General features: G+C 37.8%; 1 protein-coding gene across 1 annotated transcript in view; it reads right to left on the minus strand.

Moving 5' to 3' along the window:
* Positions 1 to 19,220, minus strand: part of LOC107566050 (CREB-binding protein-like) — a 76,056-nt gene extending 56,836 nt beyond the window's left edge. The window contains exon 1 of the mRNA XM_016251426.1: positions 18,495 to 19,220. Coding sequence (XP_016106912.1) covers positions 18,495 to 18,573 — 79 coding nt within the window. The 5' untranslated portion in view covers positions 18,574 to 19,220. The remainder of the gene's footprint in view (positions 1 to 18,494) is intronic.
* Positions 19,221 to 21,742: the final 2,522 nt, after the last annotated feature.

Below are 21,742 nucleotides of genomic sequence, written 5' to 3' on the forward strand. Positions count from 1 at the left end.
TATTTAAAAAAAAATATATATATATGTTTGATCACCTTAGCCTTCTCAAATCATCACGTTTCAACAGTTCAAGCATATAACAATGTTTAAACGTTAAACCTAGATAAATGTGCGCTATATCCAATAGTTTGCGCGTTGAAGCTAAAGCGTGCTTTGCAGGAAATGGAGGCGCCAGCGCAAGCACAATCCCTTGCATTTTTTTTCAGTGGATACACCTTAATTTTTGCTCATAAAGGTAAGAGTAATACATCATTCATAACTGTAAAGGGTCTACTTTTATTTGTGTGCACTCACAATATCAACAAAACGTGCTCGGTCTCGTATTGTTTCCACTAGCGCGGCAAGTTTTCTTTCATCACTAATTGATGGATGTCTAAAATATAAAAATAAGGAGAAGCCTAAAACAGGCACGAGGCCCGGCCCACGTCTGACATGAAAATTGACCCAAAGCCCGGTCCGAGGGGTGTAAAAATGTCGTGGCCCGTCGGGCCCGGGCTGAAATGCAGGGCTCTACCGTTCATGCTCATTGAAACAGCAAAGTCCACTCAAAAATAGAGCCGACAGGAAACATCAGTATTGTTTCTGTTTGCAATAGCCCTACTGTGCTGTAACATGATGTGATATATGGGCAACTCTGGAAACGCTGCCCTCTCATTCATTGATCTGCTAACCATTATGTTATGCTCACGTGTTCTGATAATATTAGCTTTCTAGGACTAAACATTATTTGGATAATTGGTAAAAAAATAAAAATTAATCTCTTAATAGCCCTACTGTTAGACTTACCTGAAAAATTAAAAAGCCATTTATTTCACTTGTAGGCCTATTGTTATTTTTTATTTGTGCTATTATTAGTAATTTCTTTATTTATTCTTATTTTGTTACTGACAAGCTATCTCGTGCTACTGCAACAAAATTACCCCACTGTAAAATCAAAAATACATTGAGTGAGCAAAGATTTGTGAGATTTTAAAACGCGTCTGATTACAGCGATGTGGATGTTTGCACAAACTCTGCAGTTCAGTACTCCAGTAAAGTCCAGTCACGTCACGTTTATTGTATAGTACTTTATGTAATAGATAGCCTTAAATCAAGCAGCAAAGTAATAGTTTGGTTTGCAAAGATTGATCTAGCTCAGGACTGGTTTGAGTATCATAACCCTATAAGGTATTTTAAGAGATTGTTGTGACTCAGCTCTCCAGTGTGGAGCTAGCTAATGATACAATCTTTTTATTAGTGGGGGGGGATGTCTAATTAAAGTAATAGTTTGGTTTGCAAAGATTGATCTAGCTCAGGACTGGTTTGAGTATCATAACCCTATAAGGTATTTTAAGAGATTGTTGTGAATAAAATAGTTTATCCAAAAATAAAACGTCTTATCACTTAACCTTTATTTTGTTTCTTAGCCATATGACTTACAAAAAGAGATTTTAGGCAGAACGATGTAATTCAGCTACTTTCTCATATAGATAATTAAATGGTGAAGAAGAGTTTCTCTTCCATCTCATTTTGTGTGCCAAAATATTTATTTGTATAAATTAATTGTATAATTGTAATTAAATATGACTTTCAAAAGCTGAAGTGATTACCTTAATTTATTTGTTAGAATATGTATAACTCAATATTTTAACTAATTGCAAAAGATGAATAATCAAAAAATGTCTGATTAATCAGCGAAATACTCGATGATTAGTCGATTGATCGTTCTAATTGTTAGATTAATCGACTATCAAAATAATAGTTTGTTGCAGCCCTAGTACATACTGCATACTTTACTGTACACTAGTGAGGTCAAGAGACAACGTAGCATACTACTCTTTGTATTATTTAACACTGCAGACTGTTTCATGTAGACATTTTTATAAAATCACAGACAGTATACAGTATGTACATAGTATGCTGCACACTAGTAAAGACAAGCGACAAAGTAGTGTACGACTGTTTTAAATATTTACTGTTGAAGACTGTCACATACTATTTTAGAAAATGGCAGGCAGTACATACTGTTTAGTATGCCGTACACTAGTGTGGTAAATGACTACGTTTGTAATATTTACTGTAGCATACCATTTCACAAGCTATTTCTAGATAAAATAGTAGGCAGAACACAGTATATACTACACAGTATTTCACACACTAGTTTCCCATTCTGAAAGTAGCCTATATTTTGGCAGCCCTGAAATCTTGGTCAACTTCTCAGCGGTATTTCCCAGAACAACAATGACGTGCTTTTTTTTTTGGCATAAATGTAATTTATTCTGAAGCACTAGTCTCATCAGTGCTCTAACCGATCTTATTTTAATCAGCATAGGATATACTTAAATTGATTTCTAGGACATTTTTTAGCTTTATGAAGGGTGATATTTTCCTAACCTTATTAAATGTACGTGCCATCATTTACCCAAATTCTTACATTTTATCAATACATTCAGTTAGAATAATAAGACACTGTATGGATGATACCATTTAAATGTAATCAGTATCAACAAACTATCTTTCCACTGCAGAGGAAACACAGAAGCTGCATCAAAAGTGCCATTTAGACGTATTTACTCATACGGTTTAATGAAGATAAGAGGTTCCATAAATGCATTTACACTGTAAAACTGCAAATGCATAAATAATGTTAAAAGATTATTGTATTACTTTTTTAAACATACAAATATGAAATGTTGGAAAAATGCAATGATACTTTTAAATATGAAACCAAACCACCAGTAGGTGGCGGCAAGTCAGTGTCTTAATGAGCGAATCATTAATTTAACCGATTCGTTCAATAAACGAAGCAAGTGACGGTTTTTATGAATGGCTCACTGAATCATTGACTCATCCGATTCGTTCAAAAATGCTGAATCATTCAGCGACGAAACACTGTTGTGTATTCCTCGGAGATGCACGACTGCCCTGCGGTGGCTTTGCTTAGAACTATTTCCGTTAGCAAAATGGAACAAAAACGGTCAATAATGTGTCTAAATTTTAAGTCAGTTTATATTAAAGCTGCAGTCCGCAAGTAAAACCAAACCACCAGTAGGTGGCGGCAAGTCAGTGTCTTAATGAGCGAATCATTAATTTAACCGATTCGTTCAATAAACGAAGCAAGTGACTGTTTTTATGAATGGCTCACTGAATCATTGACTCATCCGATTCGTTCAAAAATGCTGAATCATTCAGCGACGAAACACTGTTGTGTATTACTCGGAGATGCACGACTGCCCTGCGGTGGCTTTGCTTAGAACTATTTCCGTTAGCAAAATGGAACAAAAACGGTCAATAATGTGTCTAAATTTTAAGTCAGTTTATATTAAAGCTGCAGTCCGCAAGTTTTGCCTCTTTGTCGCCATCTCTGTTTGAAACCTACAACTGGCTTTATTTTCAGAATTTTCATCTTTAGCCCTATTCGCACAGGATTAGTTTTACCTGGTGACCTCTAGTCATTTGTAATAATTGTGGAGGTTGTCTGTGATCATAATCCCGTTAAAGCTGCAGTCCGCAAGTTTTGCCTCTTTGTCGCCATCTCTGTTTGAAACCTACAACTGGCTTTATTTTCAGAATTTTCATCTTTAGCCCTATTCGCACAGGATTAGTTTTACCTGGTGACCTCTAGTCATTTGTAATAATTGTGGAGGTTGTCTGTGATCATAATCCCATGTGAATCGGCCATGTCTGTAATTTTTTTAAGCAAAAATTACCCCACCAATGACCTACCGTATTTCGTCGAACACCGAGGTGCTGTGGTAATATTAGTCCCGTGCGAATGGCCAGGATTTGGCGGGGTCGTATATAATTTTTTCAAGGTTTTTGTTTCATGTGCACCTTTTTATCCATCTTTCGCAAAGAATAGAGGCTGCGTTGGAGTGTTTTGATAGTATTTTGGGTGCTGGGTCATATCGCTATACAGGAGCGTTTCTAGGATTTCATCCACAGGTGGGCTGAGCACTCAGACAGACTAGCCTATTAGATACAAATTACCTAAATTGTATGGAGTAAATATACACAAATATCAATTAAAGCTACATAAATTACTTAGTTAAGAGCAGTGAGTGATTCTTTCTTTTATTGTTTGTAGGACTGTAGCTTGGGATGGGTATCGTTTACATTTTATCGATACCAATACCGATACTGCTTATAGATACCGGTACTTATCGATACCGTTATCGATACTATTTGGCGCAAAAAAATATGTGAAATTTTTAAACAGTTTGCGAAATTCAGATGTGGGGGGTCATTTCGAGTGACGACAGTGTTGGACAATTGTAATTAAATATGACTTTCAAAAGCTGAAGTGATTACCTTAATTTATTTGTTAGAATATGTATAACTCAATATTTTAACTAATTGCAAAAGATGAATAATCAAAAAATGTCTGATTAATCAGCGAAATACTCGATGATTAGTCGATTGATCGTTCTAATTGTTAGATTAATCGACTATCAAAATAATAGTTTGTTGCAGCCCTAGTACATACTGCATACTTTACTGTACACTAGTGAGGTCAAGAGACAACGTAGCATACTACTCTTTGTATTATTTAACACTGCAGACTGTTTCATGTAGACATTTTTATAAAATCACAGACAGTATACAGTATGTACATAGTATGCTGCACACTAGTAAAGACAAGCGACAAAGTAGTGTACGACTGTTTTAAATATTTACTGTTGAAGACTGTCACATACTATTTTAGAAAATGGCAGGCAGTACATACTGTTTAGTATGCCGTACACTAGTGTGGTAAATGACTACGTTTGTAATATTTACTGTAGCATACCATTTCACAAGCTATTTCTAGATAAAATAGTAGGCAGAACACAGTATATACTACACAGTATTTCACACACTAGTTTCCCATTCTGAAAGTAGCCTATATTTTGGCAGCCCTGAAATCTTGGTCAACTTCTCAGCGGTATTTCCCAGAACAACAATGACGTGCTTTTTTTTTGGCATAAATGTAATTTATTCTGAAGCACTAGTCTCATCAGTGCTCTAACCGATCTTATTTTAATCAGCATAGGATATACTTAAATTGATTTCTAGGACATTTTTTAGCTTTATGAAGGGTGATATTTTCCTAACCTTATTAAATGTACGTGCCATCATTTACCCAAATTCTTACATTTTATCAATACATTCAGTTAGAATAATAAGACACTGTATGGATGATACCATTTAAATGTAATCAGTATCAACAAACTATCTTTCCACTGCAGAGGAAACACAGAAGCTGCATCAAAAGTGCCATTTAGACGTATTTACTCATACGGTTTAATGAAGATAAGAGGTTCCATAAATGCATTTACACTGTAAAACTGCAAATGCATAAATAATGTTAAAAGATTATTGTATTACTTTTTTAAACATACAAATATGAAATGTTGGAAAAATGCAATGATACTTTTAAATATAAAACCAAACCACCAGTAGGTGGCGGCAAGTCAGTGTCTTAATGAGCGAATCATTAATTTAACCGATTCGTTCAATAAACGAAGCAAGTGACGGTTTTTATGAATGGCTCACTGAATCATTGACTCATCCGATTCGTTCAAAAATGCTGAATCATTCAGCGACGAAACACTGTTGTGTATTCCTCGGAGATGCACGACTGCCCTGCGGTGGCTTTGCTTAGAACTATTTCCGTTAGCAAAATGGAACAAAAACGGTCAATAATGTGTCTAAATTTTAAGTCAGTTTATATTAAAGCTGCAGTCCGCAAGTTTTGCCTCTTTGTCGCCATCTCTGTTTGAAACCTACAACTGGCTTTATTTTCAGAATTTTCATCTTTAGCCCTATTCGCACAGGATTAGTTTTACCTGGTGACCTCTAGTCATTTGTAATAATTGTGGAGGTTGTCTGTGATCATAATCCCGTGTGAATCGGCCATGTCTGTAATTTTTTTAAGCAAAAATTACCCCACCAATGACCTACCGTATTTCGTCGAACACCGAGGTGCTGTGGTAATATTAGTCCCGTGCGAATGGCCAGGATTTGGCGGGGTCGTATATAATTTTTTCAAGGTTTTTGTTTCATGTGCACCTTTTTATCCATTTTTTGCAAAGAATAAAGGCTGCGTTGGGGTTTTGATAGTATTTTGGGTGCTGGGTCATATCGCTATACAGGAGCGTTTCTAGGATTTCATCCACAGGTGGGCTGAGCACTCAGACAGACTAGCCTATTAGATACAAATTACCTAAATTGTATGGAGTAAATATACACAAATATCAATTAAAGCTACATAAATTACTTAGTTAAGAGCAGTGAGTGATTCTTTCTTTTATTGTTTGTAGGACTGTAGCTTGGGATGGGTATCGTTTACATTTTATCGATACCAATACCGATACTGCTTATAGATACCGGTACTTATCGATACCGTTATCGATACTATTTGGCGCAAAAAAATGTGAAATTTTTAAACAGTTTGCGAAATTCAGATGTGGGGGGTCATTTCGAGTGACGACAGTGTTGGACGAGAGAGGACCAGGCCTGGACTTTATTTTGTGTTTTGTGTGCGGCAGTCGTGCATTAGCATTTTTGTTAGAATATGTATAACTCAATATTTTAACTAATTGCAAAAGATGAATAATCAAAAAATGTCTGATTAATCAGCGAAATACTCGATGATTAGTCGATTGATCGTTCTAATTGTTAGATTAATCGACTATCAAAATAATAGTTTGTTGCAGCCCTAGTACATACTGCATACTTTACTGTACACTAGTGAGGTCAAGAGACAACGTAGCATACTACTCTTTGTATTATTTAACACTGCAGACTGTTTCATGTAGACATTTTTATAAAATCACAGACAGTATACAGTATGTACATAGTATGCTGCACACTAGTAAAGACAAGCGACAAAGTAGTGTACGACTGTTTTAAATATTTACTGTTGAAGACTGTCACATACTATTTTAGAAAATGGCAGGCAGTACATACTGTTTAGTATGCCGTACACTAGTGTGGTAAATGACTACGTTTGTAATATTTACTGTAGCATACCATTTCACAAGCTATTTCTAGATAAAATAGTAGGCAGAACACAGTATATACTACACAGTATTTCACACACTAGTTTCCCATTCTGAAAGTAGCCTATATTTTGGCAGCCCTGAAATCTTGGTCAACTTCTCAGCGGTATTTCCCAGAACAACAATGACGTGCTTTTTTTTTGGCATAAATGTAATTTATTCTGAAGCACTAGTCTCATCAGTGCTCTAACCGATCTTATTTTAATCAGCATAGGATATACTTAAATTGATTTCTAGGACATTTTTTAGCTTTATGAAGGGTGATATTTTCCTAACCTTATTAAATGTACGTGCCATCATTTACCCAAATTCTTACATTTTATCAATACATTCAGTTAGAATAATAAGACACTGTATGGATGATACCATTTAAATGTAATCAGTATCAACAAACTATCTTTCCACTGCAGAGGAAACACAGAAGCTGCATCAAAAGTGCCATTTAGACGTATTTACTCATACGGTTTAATGAAGATAAGAGGTTCCATAAATGCATTTACACTGTAAAACTGCAAATGCATAAATAATGTTAAAAGATTATTGTATTACTTTTTTAAACATACAAATATGAAATGTTGGAAAAATGCAATGATACTTTTAAATATAAAACCAAACCACCAGTAGGTGGCGGCAAGTCAGTGTCTTAATGAGCGAATCATTAATTTAACCGATTCGTTCAATAAACGAAGCAAGTGACGGTTTTTATGAATGGCTCACTGAATCATTGACTCATCCGATTCGTTCAAAAATGCTGAATCATTCAGCGACGAAACACTGTTGTGTATTCCTCGGAGATGCACGACTGCCCTGCGGTGGCTTTGCTTAGAACTATTTCCGTTAGCAAAATGGAACAAAAACGGTCAATAATGTGTCTAAATTTTAAGTCAGTTTATATTAAAGCTGCAGTCCGCAAGTTTTGCCTCTTTGTCGCCATCTCTGTTTGAAACCTACAACTGGCTTTATTTTCAGAATTTTCATCTTTAGCCCTATTCGCACAGGATTAGTTTTACCTGGTGACCTCTAGTCATTTGTAATAATTGTGGAGGTTGTCTGTGATCATAATCCCGTGTGAATCGGCCATGTCTGTAATTTTTTTAAGCAAAAATTACCCCACCAATGACCTACCGTATTTAGTCGAACACCGAGGTGCTGTGGTAATATTAGTCCCGTGCGAATGGCCAGGATTTGGCGGGGTCGTATATAATTTTTTCAAGGTTTTTGTTTCATGTGCACCTTTTTATCCATCTTTCGCAAAGAATAGAGGCTGCGTTGGAGTGTTTTGATAGTATTTTGGGTGCTGGGTCATATCGCTATACAGGAGCGTTTCTAGGATTTCATCCACAGGTGGGCTGAGCACTCAGACAGACTAGCCTATTAGATACAAATTACCTAAATTGTATGGAGTAAATATACACAAATATCAATTAAAGCTACATAAATTACTTAGTTAAGAGCAGTGAGTGATTCTTTCTTTTATTGTTTGTAGGACTGTAGCTTGGGATGGGTATCGTTTACATTTTATCGATACCAATACCGATACTGCTTATAGATACCGGTACTTATCGATACCGTTATCGATACTATTTGGCGCAAAAAAATGTGAAATTTTTAAACAGTTTGCGAAATTCAGATGTGGGGGGTCATTTCGAGTGACGACAGTGTTGGACGAGAGAGGACCAGGCCTGGACTTTATTTTGTGTTTTGTGTGCGGCAGTCGTGCATTAGCATCTCCACCGGCGGATTAGTTTTACCTGGTGACCTCTAGTCATTTGTAATAATTGTGGAGGTTGTCTGTGATCATAATCCCATGTGAATCGGCCATGTCTGTAATTTTTTTAAGCAAAAATTACCCCACCAATGACCTACCGTATTTAGTCGAACACCGAGGTGCTGTGGTAATATTAGTCCCGTGCGAATGGCCAGGATTTGGCGGGGTCGTATATAATTTTTTCAAGGTTTTTGTTTCATGTGCACCTTTTTATCCATCTTTCGCAAAGAATAGAGGCTGCGTTGGAGTGTTTTGATAGTATTTTGGGTGCTGGGTCATATCGCTATACAGGAGCGTTTCTAGGATTTCATCCACAGGTGGGCTGAGCACTCAGACAGACTAGCCTATTAGATACAAATTACCTAAATTGTATGGAGTAAATATACACAAATATCAATTAAAGCTACATAAATTACTTAGTTAAGAGCAGTGAGTGATTCTTTCTTTTATTGTTTGTAGGACTGTAGCTTGGGATGGGTATCGTTTACATTTTATCGATACCAATACCGATACTGCTTATAGATACCGGTACTTATCGATACCGTTATCGATACTATTTGGCGCAAAAAAATATGTGAAATTTTTAAACAGTTTGCGAAATTCAGATGTGGGGGGTCATTTCGAGTGACGACAGTGTTGGACTAGAGAGGACCAGGCCTGGACTTTATTTTGTGTTTTGTGTTTTGTCGTGCATTAGCATTTACTCCACCGGCCTCGCTCCGTTCCCACGGCTCTCGGCCCCGCCCCCCGCCCCTCTCGTCACAAACCAAAATAAGCAAAAAAGAATTTCCACCGGAAAATGTCATCTGAACAAGTAACATGTCTGCCACTTTTGTTCTGATCAACTGAGGGAAAAAAATCATGACAATAAATCGTGCTACCAATGGTGATTAAATCTAACAATCGCTTAGCTCATATCATAGCAAAACGAGAAAAAGCACAACAAATGAAACTCCATGACTGTATGGATTACGGTCTGTTGCCTAATTACCCAATGAACCACTGAAATGTCTTACCTGTCCAGCAGAAAAAAAAGCAGTCTCTGCGTCCGTTTTATACCCCTTCAAAACACGGAGTTCAAGCCACCTTTTCAAAAACCTTGCCGATATTTATTCTTACAAGGGCCCAGTTGCATTCTCTTTTTTCTGTAGCCACTCCGCAGTCCAAAGTCTTTTGCTTTTGACTATGGGTGAATCTCCAATTGTCACTGATGATTGTCGTTTGGACCTTTCTGGATTACAATCCGCCATCAAAATGATAAGTTTAATTATTCCAGCTGCTGTGAGAAAAGGCTATAAATGATCCGCCACCTGCAGCATCCTCACGTGCGATATAGCATACTGGCCGTGACTCTTTCTTTATGTTTACAGACGTGATGTAATGATGCAAAGATGAATGGTGGCAAGCTATATCATGTATTATATAGAATATTTATCTTTTTTTCTACCGCAGTATGTTTGTATCTTTGTGTGCACTGTTGCGCTTATTAATTTAGATTTCCCCACGAGTCAGACAGGCTGCACGAGCCTCAACTGACGATACCTTGATACTGTCAATACATTATCCATTATCAGTCCCGTTTACACTGAAAGTAATAAAATCAGAATAATTCCCGCCAAACTGTCGGTGCTGTCCTGTTTATTATTGACATTTTAATCATGTTACTTGTCCGGTCAGGCAAGTACAATTCTCTTTCACTTGCCCCTTCACAAAATCCACTTATCCCGGACAAGCGTTAACGGCGAGCCCTGATTGTGCATCTATCCGCGGCTCTGATTGAGATGCAGCACGGGTAGCACTGAGGTCACACCAGTTCGAGAGTAAACACAGACACGCTGCCAGACACAGCAGGTGCTAAACACGAGGGAGGCAGGCCAGCATCCTCACGTGCGATATAGCATACTGGCCGTGACTCTTTCTTTATGTTTACAGACGTGATGTAATGATGCAAAGATGAATGGTGGCAAGCTATATCATGTATTATATAGAATATTTATCTTTTTTTCTACCGCAGTATGTTTGTTCATGTTTGTATCTTTGTGTGCACTGTTGCGCTTATTAATTTAGATTTCCCCACGAGTCAGACAGGCTGCACGAGCCTCAACTGACGATACCTTGATACTGTCAATACATTATCCATTATCAGTCCCGTTTACACTGAAAGTAATAAAATCAGAATAATTCCCGCCAAACTGTCGGTGCTGTCCTGTTTATTATTGACATTTTAATCATGTTACTTGTCCGGTCAGGCAAGTACAATTCTCTTTCACTTGCCCCTTCACAAAATCCACTTATCCCGGACAAGCGTTAACGGCGAGCCCTGATTGTGCATCTATCCGCGGCTCTGATTGAGATGCAGCACGGGTAGCACTGAGGTCACACCAGTTCGAGAGTAAACACAGACACGCTGCCAGACACAGCAGGTGCTAAACACGAGGGAGGCAGGAGTAGGGATCATCCCTTTTCTTTCGCTCCTTCACGGGGCGGCTCGCTGTATAATGATCCACATCACGGAGCCAGACTCGTACATGCTCGCTTGCACACTCAGATATCTAGTGCCAACGTCCCGCCCTCTCTGAGATTGGAGCCGAGCCAAAATGCAAAGCAATGTACACATTCGGAAGCACCTTGGAGTCTCGAGTCCCAACGGGGATCCAGATTTCTCCCTCCATCACCGCACTGAAGCTTGTTATAGTGGCTCCGGCAGCAGGCTATAAATAGTTTCTTCGCACGGCAGCAGACCACAGCTGTCGTTCCCAGCATCTGAAAGATTGCGGGCCGTCTGATCTGGGACAGGTGTGCCTCGCCTGGGATTTCACTCGGATGGGGAGGATAGCAATGGATACATATAAACCAAGACTTTTAGCTCAGCTATCCATCTCTGTCACTTTCAGTCGCTCCCTAAATCCTACATTTCAATCTCAACATAATGATATTCAATTGTTTACGCCATGGGATGTTAAAGGGACAGTTTATTCAAAAATTTACATTCTGTCATAATTTAACCGCCAAATCCAAATTCATTCTAAATCTGATTTCATTAGGGTTCATTTGGGCATTTCTCAGTTATAATATCGATTTTGATACTACAATATCGCAATTAATATTTATATTCAGTAAGGATGCATAAGATGTATTACAAGAGACAAATAGAGAATAAATTAGATTTTAAAATATATATAAAAAAAAAACTATTTTAAATTGTAATAATATTTCACAATATTACTCTATTTTTGATCAAATAAATGCAGCAGTGGTGAGCATAAGAGATTTCTTTCAACAGAGAAAATTACAATTTTTTATTAAAAATGATACCAACCTCAAACTATTGAACATTAATAAAGAAATACTCTCTCAGCAAATACTGTAAATAAATAGGGATCTTTCTAACTTTGTCAAAAAAAATAATTCAACCACAAACTGCTCTCCAGATACTAACTGAAATTTCAATTGCACTTCATGTGTAAAATGTATTATTATAATGTGTAAAATCGTTATAAAACTATAAACTCATGAACACAAGCAATGATGTGGTCAAATGTGGTTTAGGAAACACTGGCATAGATTAAAAAAACTTTGGATTTTAAGAATCGACATCAAGACATCGAATGAAGATCATAAAAATCAATGTTTTTAGCCAGCCCTACTTTATGTCCTAAGCACAGCAGAACAACAAACAGTGAATCAGGATTTGAAGATGATACTGTATATCCTTATAATTCCTTCTCGGGTTTAGGAGTGATTGCACACAAAAGACTGCGAGCACGTGCTGGCTCTGAGCAGCAGACCGGGTTCAGGTTTCACAAGGCTTTTTAGGCCAGACCTGCTGCTGATAGACAACAGTGGAGTGGACAGAGAACTCTTGGCACCGTTGTGGAAGGTTAACACAGGGCTGGTTTGGTCACAAGGCTTACCACTAAAAGTTTTTATAGGTCTAAATCCCATCTTTTAAAAGTGTCATGTTTCCTGCTTTATATCCCAGCTCACAAACACTGCATTCTCTGTTTCGAACCAAATCCCTGCTTTGGTATGAAAATGCTCTTCACTGACAAAGTTCAGAATTTTGCATTCATCTCTTTAGGTTACTTGATTTGCAATTTCTCAATTAGCACATTTCGGAGACTAAAATGTTTAGTTTTCAGCTGAAATATGCCAAAATTAACATATATGTAGAATAAGACAAGTAGTTTTGTTTAAATTCAAAAATTTAAAAATCTTCTATACAGTCAATTTATAAAAAAAAATCTTCTGAAAAATATACAATTCATAGATTTTGTTGTTTTTCCAAAAAAAACAAAAAAAAGTATATTTGGCCCAGCGAGTTCAGAATTTTTGGTTTCTGCCAATATTTTTCATTTTGGTGCATCACCAATTTTTATGATTTTTAGCTTTAGAGGTATTATTTTAAAACAGACTATTTAAAGAAGCAAAGGGAAACAAAATTAACGGTTCAAAGACATAAATATAAAAGAGAGGACAGCAATGCCACACATTTTGCCGCCTTCTCCTGCGCCGTCGTTACTAAGCAACAGGGTAAACAGCTGCTGGCTTGATGCAAACAAACCGATTTTTGCCGTGTTCACACAGAAGGCACTTTGGCACAGCGCTTAAATGCGCTGTGTGAGAGGGGCTTATGTTACCTATGTTATCAGTTTGTAATCGTATTGAAAAGCCCTCATGTAAACACCTCAATTGATCCATCTGAGCTCAATCAAAATTAAAAGTTCAATCAGATTGAAACGGATTGTATAGATCTTAAATAATCTTATCAACTGGAAAAAAAACTAAGCATGTAAACATGTGAATACAATCTTTTGGTTTACATATGCTTTTTGTCTTACAAACATGCATATGTTTATCATTGTCTTACAATTCAGTGGAGAAGACTGAATATTTACTATATATTTGCACACAAAAAAAACTCTTCTGAGCTTTACCAAGTTTTCCTATTAGATATGTCAGCAAAGCAAAAATTTAAATTATTCTTATGATAGCTTCTGCAACATCATTGTAAAAGCTTTCTTCCAGTTTTGAACGCGGTGACTGGGCACTGCACATGCGTTGAATTTTTGATTGGAATACAGTGTATGAAAACGTAAACGTAATTGAGAGTCGGATTGCAAAGTTTAGGGTTGATAACAGAACTTTTCAGAATAAAAATTCCCAAACTTGCTGCAAAGAACATTTATTGACGAAATACGAACTGCATACTTCACTATTCTAGAAAACCATAATCACATCACTACTAAGAGGTCGACCGATAGTGGATTTTACAATACGATAGTTAGGTTGGACCACACTGGCCGATACAGATTAATCAATTGATATTTAAAAAAAAAACTTTGTACATGAATAAAATTATTAATATTAAATATTAATTAGTTCATTAACTAATGTTAACAGAAGCAACTTCAAAATTTAAAAATGTTTTAATAGATGTTGAAATTTGCACACTCTAGATGACCATCTTTAAATATCTAGACATAGAATTGAAATTACATACATATGGATATTGTATATTCTCACCGTTTAATTGCTTCTATTCTAGAACACGTGATGATTATCTAATCAAAATAACAAAATATGGCAGTCGTACACCGGGCAAAAAGCACAGCGTCACGTCTAGGACTAGTGGGTATCAGGAATCACACACAGCGGACGCGTCGCATTCAGTTCAAGCGGTGGTCTAAAACAGTTTATTTAATCACCAAACGGGTAAAAGTTCACTTCAAGAATGATCAAAAAAAGTGGCATAGATGAGTTTGAAGTTTGGGGTTTAAAAAAAAAAAACTGGAGCAAAACAGAAAGAAAAAGTGTGATCTATATTGCAGCTCTCTGTATGAAGCATACAGACTTTATTGAAGCCACAGAAAGACAAACAATTTTACAGCCTAGGATGAAGTCATTATGTACATTAACAATGATTTAGGACAAACATAAATGTAATTTACTGGAAAACTCAGCCTCATGTGTCAAAACAAACAGTCAGAGTACTGTATAACTGTATAGTCAGCCACTCCAGCAACAGAAGCAAAACTATCGGCATGGATTTTTGCAGATAACCGATAGTTCCTGCAATCAACTATCAGTGCCAATTAAACGGCAAACGATACATCAGTTGACCTCTAATCACTACAGGCATTATACCTGCACTGCTCAGGTCCAAAAGCAACTGGAATCGTTCGGCCCGTTGGTGGAAAAACACTTCCTGAAACAAATTCCACACTTCACCTGTCAAAATAACTATATCATGAAGTAATATAGCCTGAACACACGCAGGCAAATGGATGCTGTAGCGTGTGATGGTCCAACAAGCACTACTTTGTGAATGAACAGCACAGAAGCTAGAAAAACCGGTCTCTACAGGTGCAACAAGACTTCTCGGCTATTAAACCGAGAGCTCAAGTTTACTTACAAACACACTAGCTGCCTGCGGACATAGATAATCAGACATGCATTAGGCTACATGCTGATCAGTATAAAGGAGGGGATGCTGAACTTTATACAACCTGTATGTGCCGAGTTTTTAACACATTTGAGCTCTAGTCATAGCACGCATGATGCAAATCTGTAGCATGTACACTGTGATGGCCACTACAGCCATTTATGTGGTTAATGACAGCTGAGGTGACGCTTCAAACGGGTCTAAAATTAACAGGTTTACAAGCTAATACAACAAAGTGCTCTTCTAACCGGGCGACACAGCAAATACCAAACACTTGGTTAACTAGTCGAAGCACACAATTACCAACTATTTCGACTAGCAAGCTCAGAAACAGCAGAACTGCATGTCTCTGAACTCGGGCTGGATTGTGTTTATGTTCATAATTTGAGCAAAATTCATCCCACTGAACAAAGTAGGAGTACTTGCCACATTTGAGACAAACTGAGAGACTTTTGCGCACTCACAAAGCGCTAGTTTGGCTTTTCGAGTGGCCAGCCATGCACTTTTAATATCTTAAAGTCTCAAAAGTGCACTCAATACATTTCTGTGTTATGTTTAGACAGATTCATGTTTACGACACGGTTGGTCATGTGACCTCAATAGCGGCGCCCATGAAAGGGCGACCCGCTCCATGTAAAACAAATACGCTTTTTCTATAAAACTGCTATGAATATTCGCTTTATGAGAGATTAACATTTCTCAAAAGTGCTTTTAACAAAAGCGAGCGAACGCATGGTTGCCGACAAAACATTATATTTTTTTTGTTTTTAAAAAAAGGGTCTAAATGCAAATGGTCAAACTTACTAACGTGTGAACTTCCTAGTAAGCAATAATAACTGCGTGCACATTTATAACAGTATCACAGCGACCATAAACTAAAACGTTGCTTTCAGAAACTGTCCCGGGACATTCGCTTTCTTTCCTGCACTTTCAGCTGGAACTCTTTTCAACGTGATGATCTGAAACACAAATGCGATGATGACCAGACTGATGCAACGCCTAACAAAAATGTCATCTGCACAGCGGACGCGTCGCATTCAGTTCAAGCGGTGGTCTAAAACAGTTTATTTAATCACCAAACGGGTAAAAGTTCACTTCAAGAATGATCAAAAAAAGTGGCATAGATGAGTTTGAAGTTTGGGGTTTAAAAAAAAAAAAACCGGAGCAAAACAGAAAGAAAAAGTGTGATCTATATTGCAGCTCTCTGTATGAAGCATACAGACTTTATTGAAGCCACAGAAAGACAAACAATTTTTACAGCCTAGGATGAAGTCATTATGTACATTAACAATGATTTAGGACAAACATAAATGTAATTTACTGGAAAACTCAGCCTCATGTGTCAAAACAAACAGTCAGAGTACTGTATAACTGTATAGTCAGCCACTCCAGCAACAGAAGCAAAACTATCGGCATGGATTTTTGCAGATAACCGATAGTTCCTGCAATCAACTATCAGTGCCCATTAAACGGCAAACGATACATCAGTTGACCTCTAAGCACTACAGGCATTATACCTGCACTGCTCAGGTCCAAAAGCAACTGGAATCGTTCGGCCCGTTGGTGGAAAAACACTTCCTGAAACAAATTACACACTTCACCTGTCAAAATAACTATATCATGAAGTAATATAGCCTGAACACACGCAGGCAAATGGATGCTGTAGCGTGTGATGGTCCAACAAGCACTACTTTGTGAATGAACAGCACAGAAGCTAGAGAAACAGGTCTCTACAGGTGCAACAAGACTTCTCGGCTATTAAACCGAGAGCTCAAGTTTACTTACAAACACACTAGCTGCCTGCGGACATAGATAATCAGACATGCATTAGGCTACATGCTGATCAGTATAAAGGAGGGGATGCTGAACTTTATACAACCTGTATGTGCCGAGTTTTTAACACATTTGAGCTCTAGTCATCGCACGCATGATGCAAATCTGTAGCATGTACACTGTGATGGCCACTACAGCCATTTATGTGGTTAATGACAGCTGAGGTGACGCTTCAAACGGGTCTAAAATTAACAGGTTTACAAGCTAATACAACAAAGTGCTCTTCTAACCAGGCGACACAGCAAATACCAAACACTTGGTTAACTAGTCGAAGCACACAATTATCAACTATTTCGACTAGCAAGCTCAGAAACAGCAGAACTGCATGTCTCTGAACTCGGTCTGGATTGTGTTTATGTTCATAATTTGAGCAAAATTCATCCCACTGAACAAAGTAGGAGTACTTGCCACACTTGAGACAAACTGAGAGACTTTTGCGCACTCACAAAGCGCTAGTTTGGCTTTTCGAGTGGCCAGCCATGCACTTTTAATATCTTAAAGTCTCAAAAGTGCACTCAATACATTTTTGTGTTATGTTTAGACAGATTCATGTTTACGACACGGTTGGTCATGTGACCTCAATAGCGGCGCCCATGAAAGGGCGACCCGCTCCATGTAAAACAAATACGCTTTTTCTATAAAACTGCTATGAATATTCGCTTTATGAGAGATTAACATTTCTCAAAAGTGCTTTTAACAAAAGCGAGCGAACGCATGGTTGCCGACAAAACATTATATTTTTTTTGTTTTTAAAAAAAGGGTCTAAATGCAAATGGTCAAACTTACTAACGTGTGAACTTCCTAGTAAGCAATAATAACTGCGTGCACATTTATAACAGTATCACAGCGACCATAAACTAAAACGTTGCTTTCAGAAACTGTCCCGGGACATTCGCTTTCTTTCCTGCACTTTCAGCTGGAACTCTTTTCAACGTGATGATCTGAAACACAAATGCGATGATGACCAGACTGATGCAACGCCTAACAAAAATGTCATCTGGTTCCATTAGATGGGCAGCAGTTGGATTTTTACATGCACAAAAGTTTGATCGACAACTATTACTTGATTCCCTAAACTTTGGATGCATTATGATGTTATATACATGATATCCAAACAGTGCATTGGTGGAGATTATACCCGTTATTATTCATTAACCCTCGTGTATGAACAAAACTCGTAGGACTGACTAATGGAAAGCACAAAACATCAGGCAAACTCGCTTCTCTGTTACTGTCACACGAGTTTTGAACAACATGAGGGCGACTAGATGATTTAATTTCGGGGTGAAGTAAGCGACCTGTGAAGCCGACTGGACTGTCTCTGGACTCATTTGACAGCTGCGTGAATAAAGGCGTTACAGTGCTTCACAAGAGGTTATCAGAAGAGTATTTAGCAGGTTTGGGATCAGGCCTGCTGGACTGTTACCTGAAGCGTCCGGAGCAGGTGCCGTCAGCTTCGCTCGCTTCGCGCTCGGAGGGCCACTTTCCAGCACATTCTCAGCCATTGCGATTAAAATTAGCTTCTGGCCGAATGTCGTGGAGGAAAATTGAAAGTGAAGGATCCTTTCGTCAGAAAAACACAGGTTACCTTACTTTTTGAAAGACGTGGGGAGTGTGGAGCGGCTCGGCGGAGGATTTTCTCAAAAAAGCAGCAACAGCGCCCCGCGTCGCCACCACCATTCACCCCATGATAATCCAACACCCAACACCCACATTATCATCGTTATATTACCGAGAGAAAACGCGAATTCAACGTTAAATCCCAAATAAAATATCCACAGGAGTCCTCGCGCGCGAAAGTCGTTAATTTTGCAACGGCACGCGATCCATTTTCTGACGTCAATTTTTTTCCCGTGCAAAAATCGTCTGGCTCCGTGTAAAAATGCACGGTTGCATAAAAATGAGATCTTTTTGCAAAAAGTCTCCTCGGCGCTGTCTGTCCTCCAAAAGCGTCCGGTAAACAATAACCGCTCGGAGCGAAATACGGACGCAAGCGCCGCTCTGAAGGGGAAATTAGATATACGAGGGTTTTGTGGCCGACGAACGCCGATTAAATCCAGGATTTTTCGCCAAAAATTCCTTCGCGGCGATATAAAGGTGTCATTGCCCGCTGAACGGTGTCGTCAAAGCTCGATTTAGATGCTCCGTGTCCAAAAATAAAAAATAGTGTCTATGAAATCCTGATTCCGAGCCCAGACAAGATGGCGGCTGTTGATTCCTTCGATACAAAAAGTTTTTTTTCTTTTTCCAGATAGACGGAGCCGAGGGGGAGGAGCGCAATCACGCCCTACGTCAAACCTGCGGTCAGCGCGCGACGCGGCCGCTAGAGGCGCTAGACGATCACAAATCTGCACTGGACTGTCATTTACGCATCGGTAATTGTTATTTACGTCGAAGACTAAATCATATTGGGACGGAAATAGTTTTGCATTTTAGCCAATATTATAGTTTGCTTTGAAACAAGTTGTTGAGAAGCAGTGCGAATTATAGAAACTTCAAATATTAAACTTACATTTTTATATTCGGATAGTTTATGACTAGAACTTTTTTTTTTTTGTCTTAAATTATATTCTGACCCTCATAAAACATACACATCTCTTCTGATATTATCCTATCCATTTAAAACATTCATAAGTAACGGTTAATCATGATTTAAATCACCATTATAAAAAAAAACTATCCAGTTCTTCCACACATAAAACAGACACATGCCGCTTCTGGTATCTTTTCATTGTTTCTCTACTCTCGAAATCTGGCACATGCACATGTATCATCAACATTGAAACATGAAAATCAAATACAACAATACATGATTATGTACATACAAAGTGAGTGCACTGTGCAAATGTATACAGATTATGCTTTTTGCCTGAATATAGCGGCTAATAAATCAATACCCGCTGTGTTTCATGTACATAAGAACAAATTATTGAAGAACATGTGCTGCTGGGAAAAAAACAACAACAACAAAAATATCTTGCCCACATTCCACAGCTCTGTCTTACAGCTTCTGCCCACACCATTAAAATTCTTTGGTATACACATTCCCATATATGGCACAAAAATAATTAATACAAGCATGTGAAGTCATATTTAAGGGCACATTTTTAACACTCTTGAGCACCAAAACAAATGTGCAGATTTGCACTCAAATATTTCTCAGCCAATTAAGATTTGTTCAAATTTATACAAAACAAAACTGTGACGCAGTGTAATTCACGTGACAATGGCAAAAAAATTGAAAATAAAAACAACATATGATTCTCCAAACTGAAATCAATCCTTGATTTTCAAAACTACAATGCAGCAAACCTACAAGTACGCGGGCAGTGGTGAGAAAGTGGGAACAATCACATAAAACAAGATTAAATTCACACTTTTCCATTTTAGTTCATTTAAAATATCATAAAACTTTAGTAGAATTGAATCGGAGGCACTTTTCAAGAGTTTAGGCCTTAGGTGCTTGTTACGTTAGGGGAAACTGGGCGGCTCGCATGGACGTATAGACCCATTTCTCCTTGCTTTAAGTGGCTCCCTTTCATAAATATGCCCTTTTGATATTAGGCTCTGTGGCTGCACACAGATTCATGCACAGCCCCAATAAATACAAATGCATTTAATACAAAACCACATACATTATGCACAATTAATTATAATTCAATACTGTCAGCACTGGGCTTCTTTAGCCAATGGAGTGATACAATAACTCAAAGGTGAATGTGTTGGCTGGAAAGCAGTGCACCATAAAACAATTAACAGCAAAATCAAATCCCTTTTCCATCCCGAAAAGTTTCATTTAAAGATACACTGTACTTTTTTTTTTCTTTCTTTTTTTTAAAGGCTGGAATTATATTTCACATCAAAGAGGAAATAATAATATGATACAAATAAATCCAGGATTTTTCGCCAAAAATTCCTTCGCGGCGATATAAAGGTGTCATTGCCCGCTGAACGGTGTCGTCAAAGCTCGATTTAGATGCTCCGTGTCCAAAAATAAAAAATAGTGCTCTATCGAAATCCTGATTCCGAGCCCAGACAAGATGGCGGCTGTTGATTCCTTCGATACAAAAAGTTTTTTTTCTTTTTCCAGATAGACGGAGCCGAGGGGGAGGAGCGCAATCACGCCCTACGTCAAACCTGCGGTCAGCGCGCGACGCGGCCGCTAGAGGCGCTAGACGATCACAAATCTGCACTGGACTGTCATTTACGCATCGGTAATTGTTATTTACGTCGAAGACTAAATATTGGGACGGAAATAGTTTTGCATTTTAGCCAATATTATAGTTTGCTTTGAAACAAGTTGTTGAGAAGCAGTGCGAATTATAGAAACTTCAAATATTAAACTTACATTTTTATATTCGGATAGTTTATGACTAGAACTTTTTTTTTTTTGTCTTAAATTATATTCTGACCCTCATAAAACATACACATCTCTTCTGATATTATCCTATCCATTTAAAACATTCATAAGTAACGGTTAATCATGATTTAAATCACCATTATAAAAAAAAACTATCCAGTTCTTCCACACATAAAACAGACACATGCCGCTTCTGGTATCTTTTCATTGTTTGTCTTAAATTATATTCTGACCCTCATAAAACATACACATCTCTTCTGATATTATCCTATCCATTTAAAACATTCATAAGTAACGGTTAATCATGATTTAAA

Source organism: Sinocyclocheilus grahami, unplaced genomic scaffold (genome assembly GCF_001515645.1).
Source record: "Sinocyclocheilus grahami isolate Dianchi unplaced genomic scaffold, SAMN03320097.WGS_v1.1 scaffold1042.1, whole genome shotgun sequence".
Classification (NCBI taxonomy): Eukaryota; Metazoa; Chordata; class Actinopteri; order Cypriniformes; family Cyprinidae; genus Sinocyclocheilus; species Sinocyclocheilus grahami.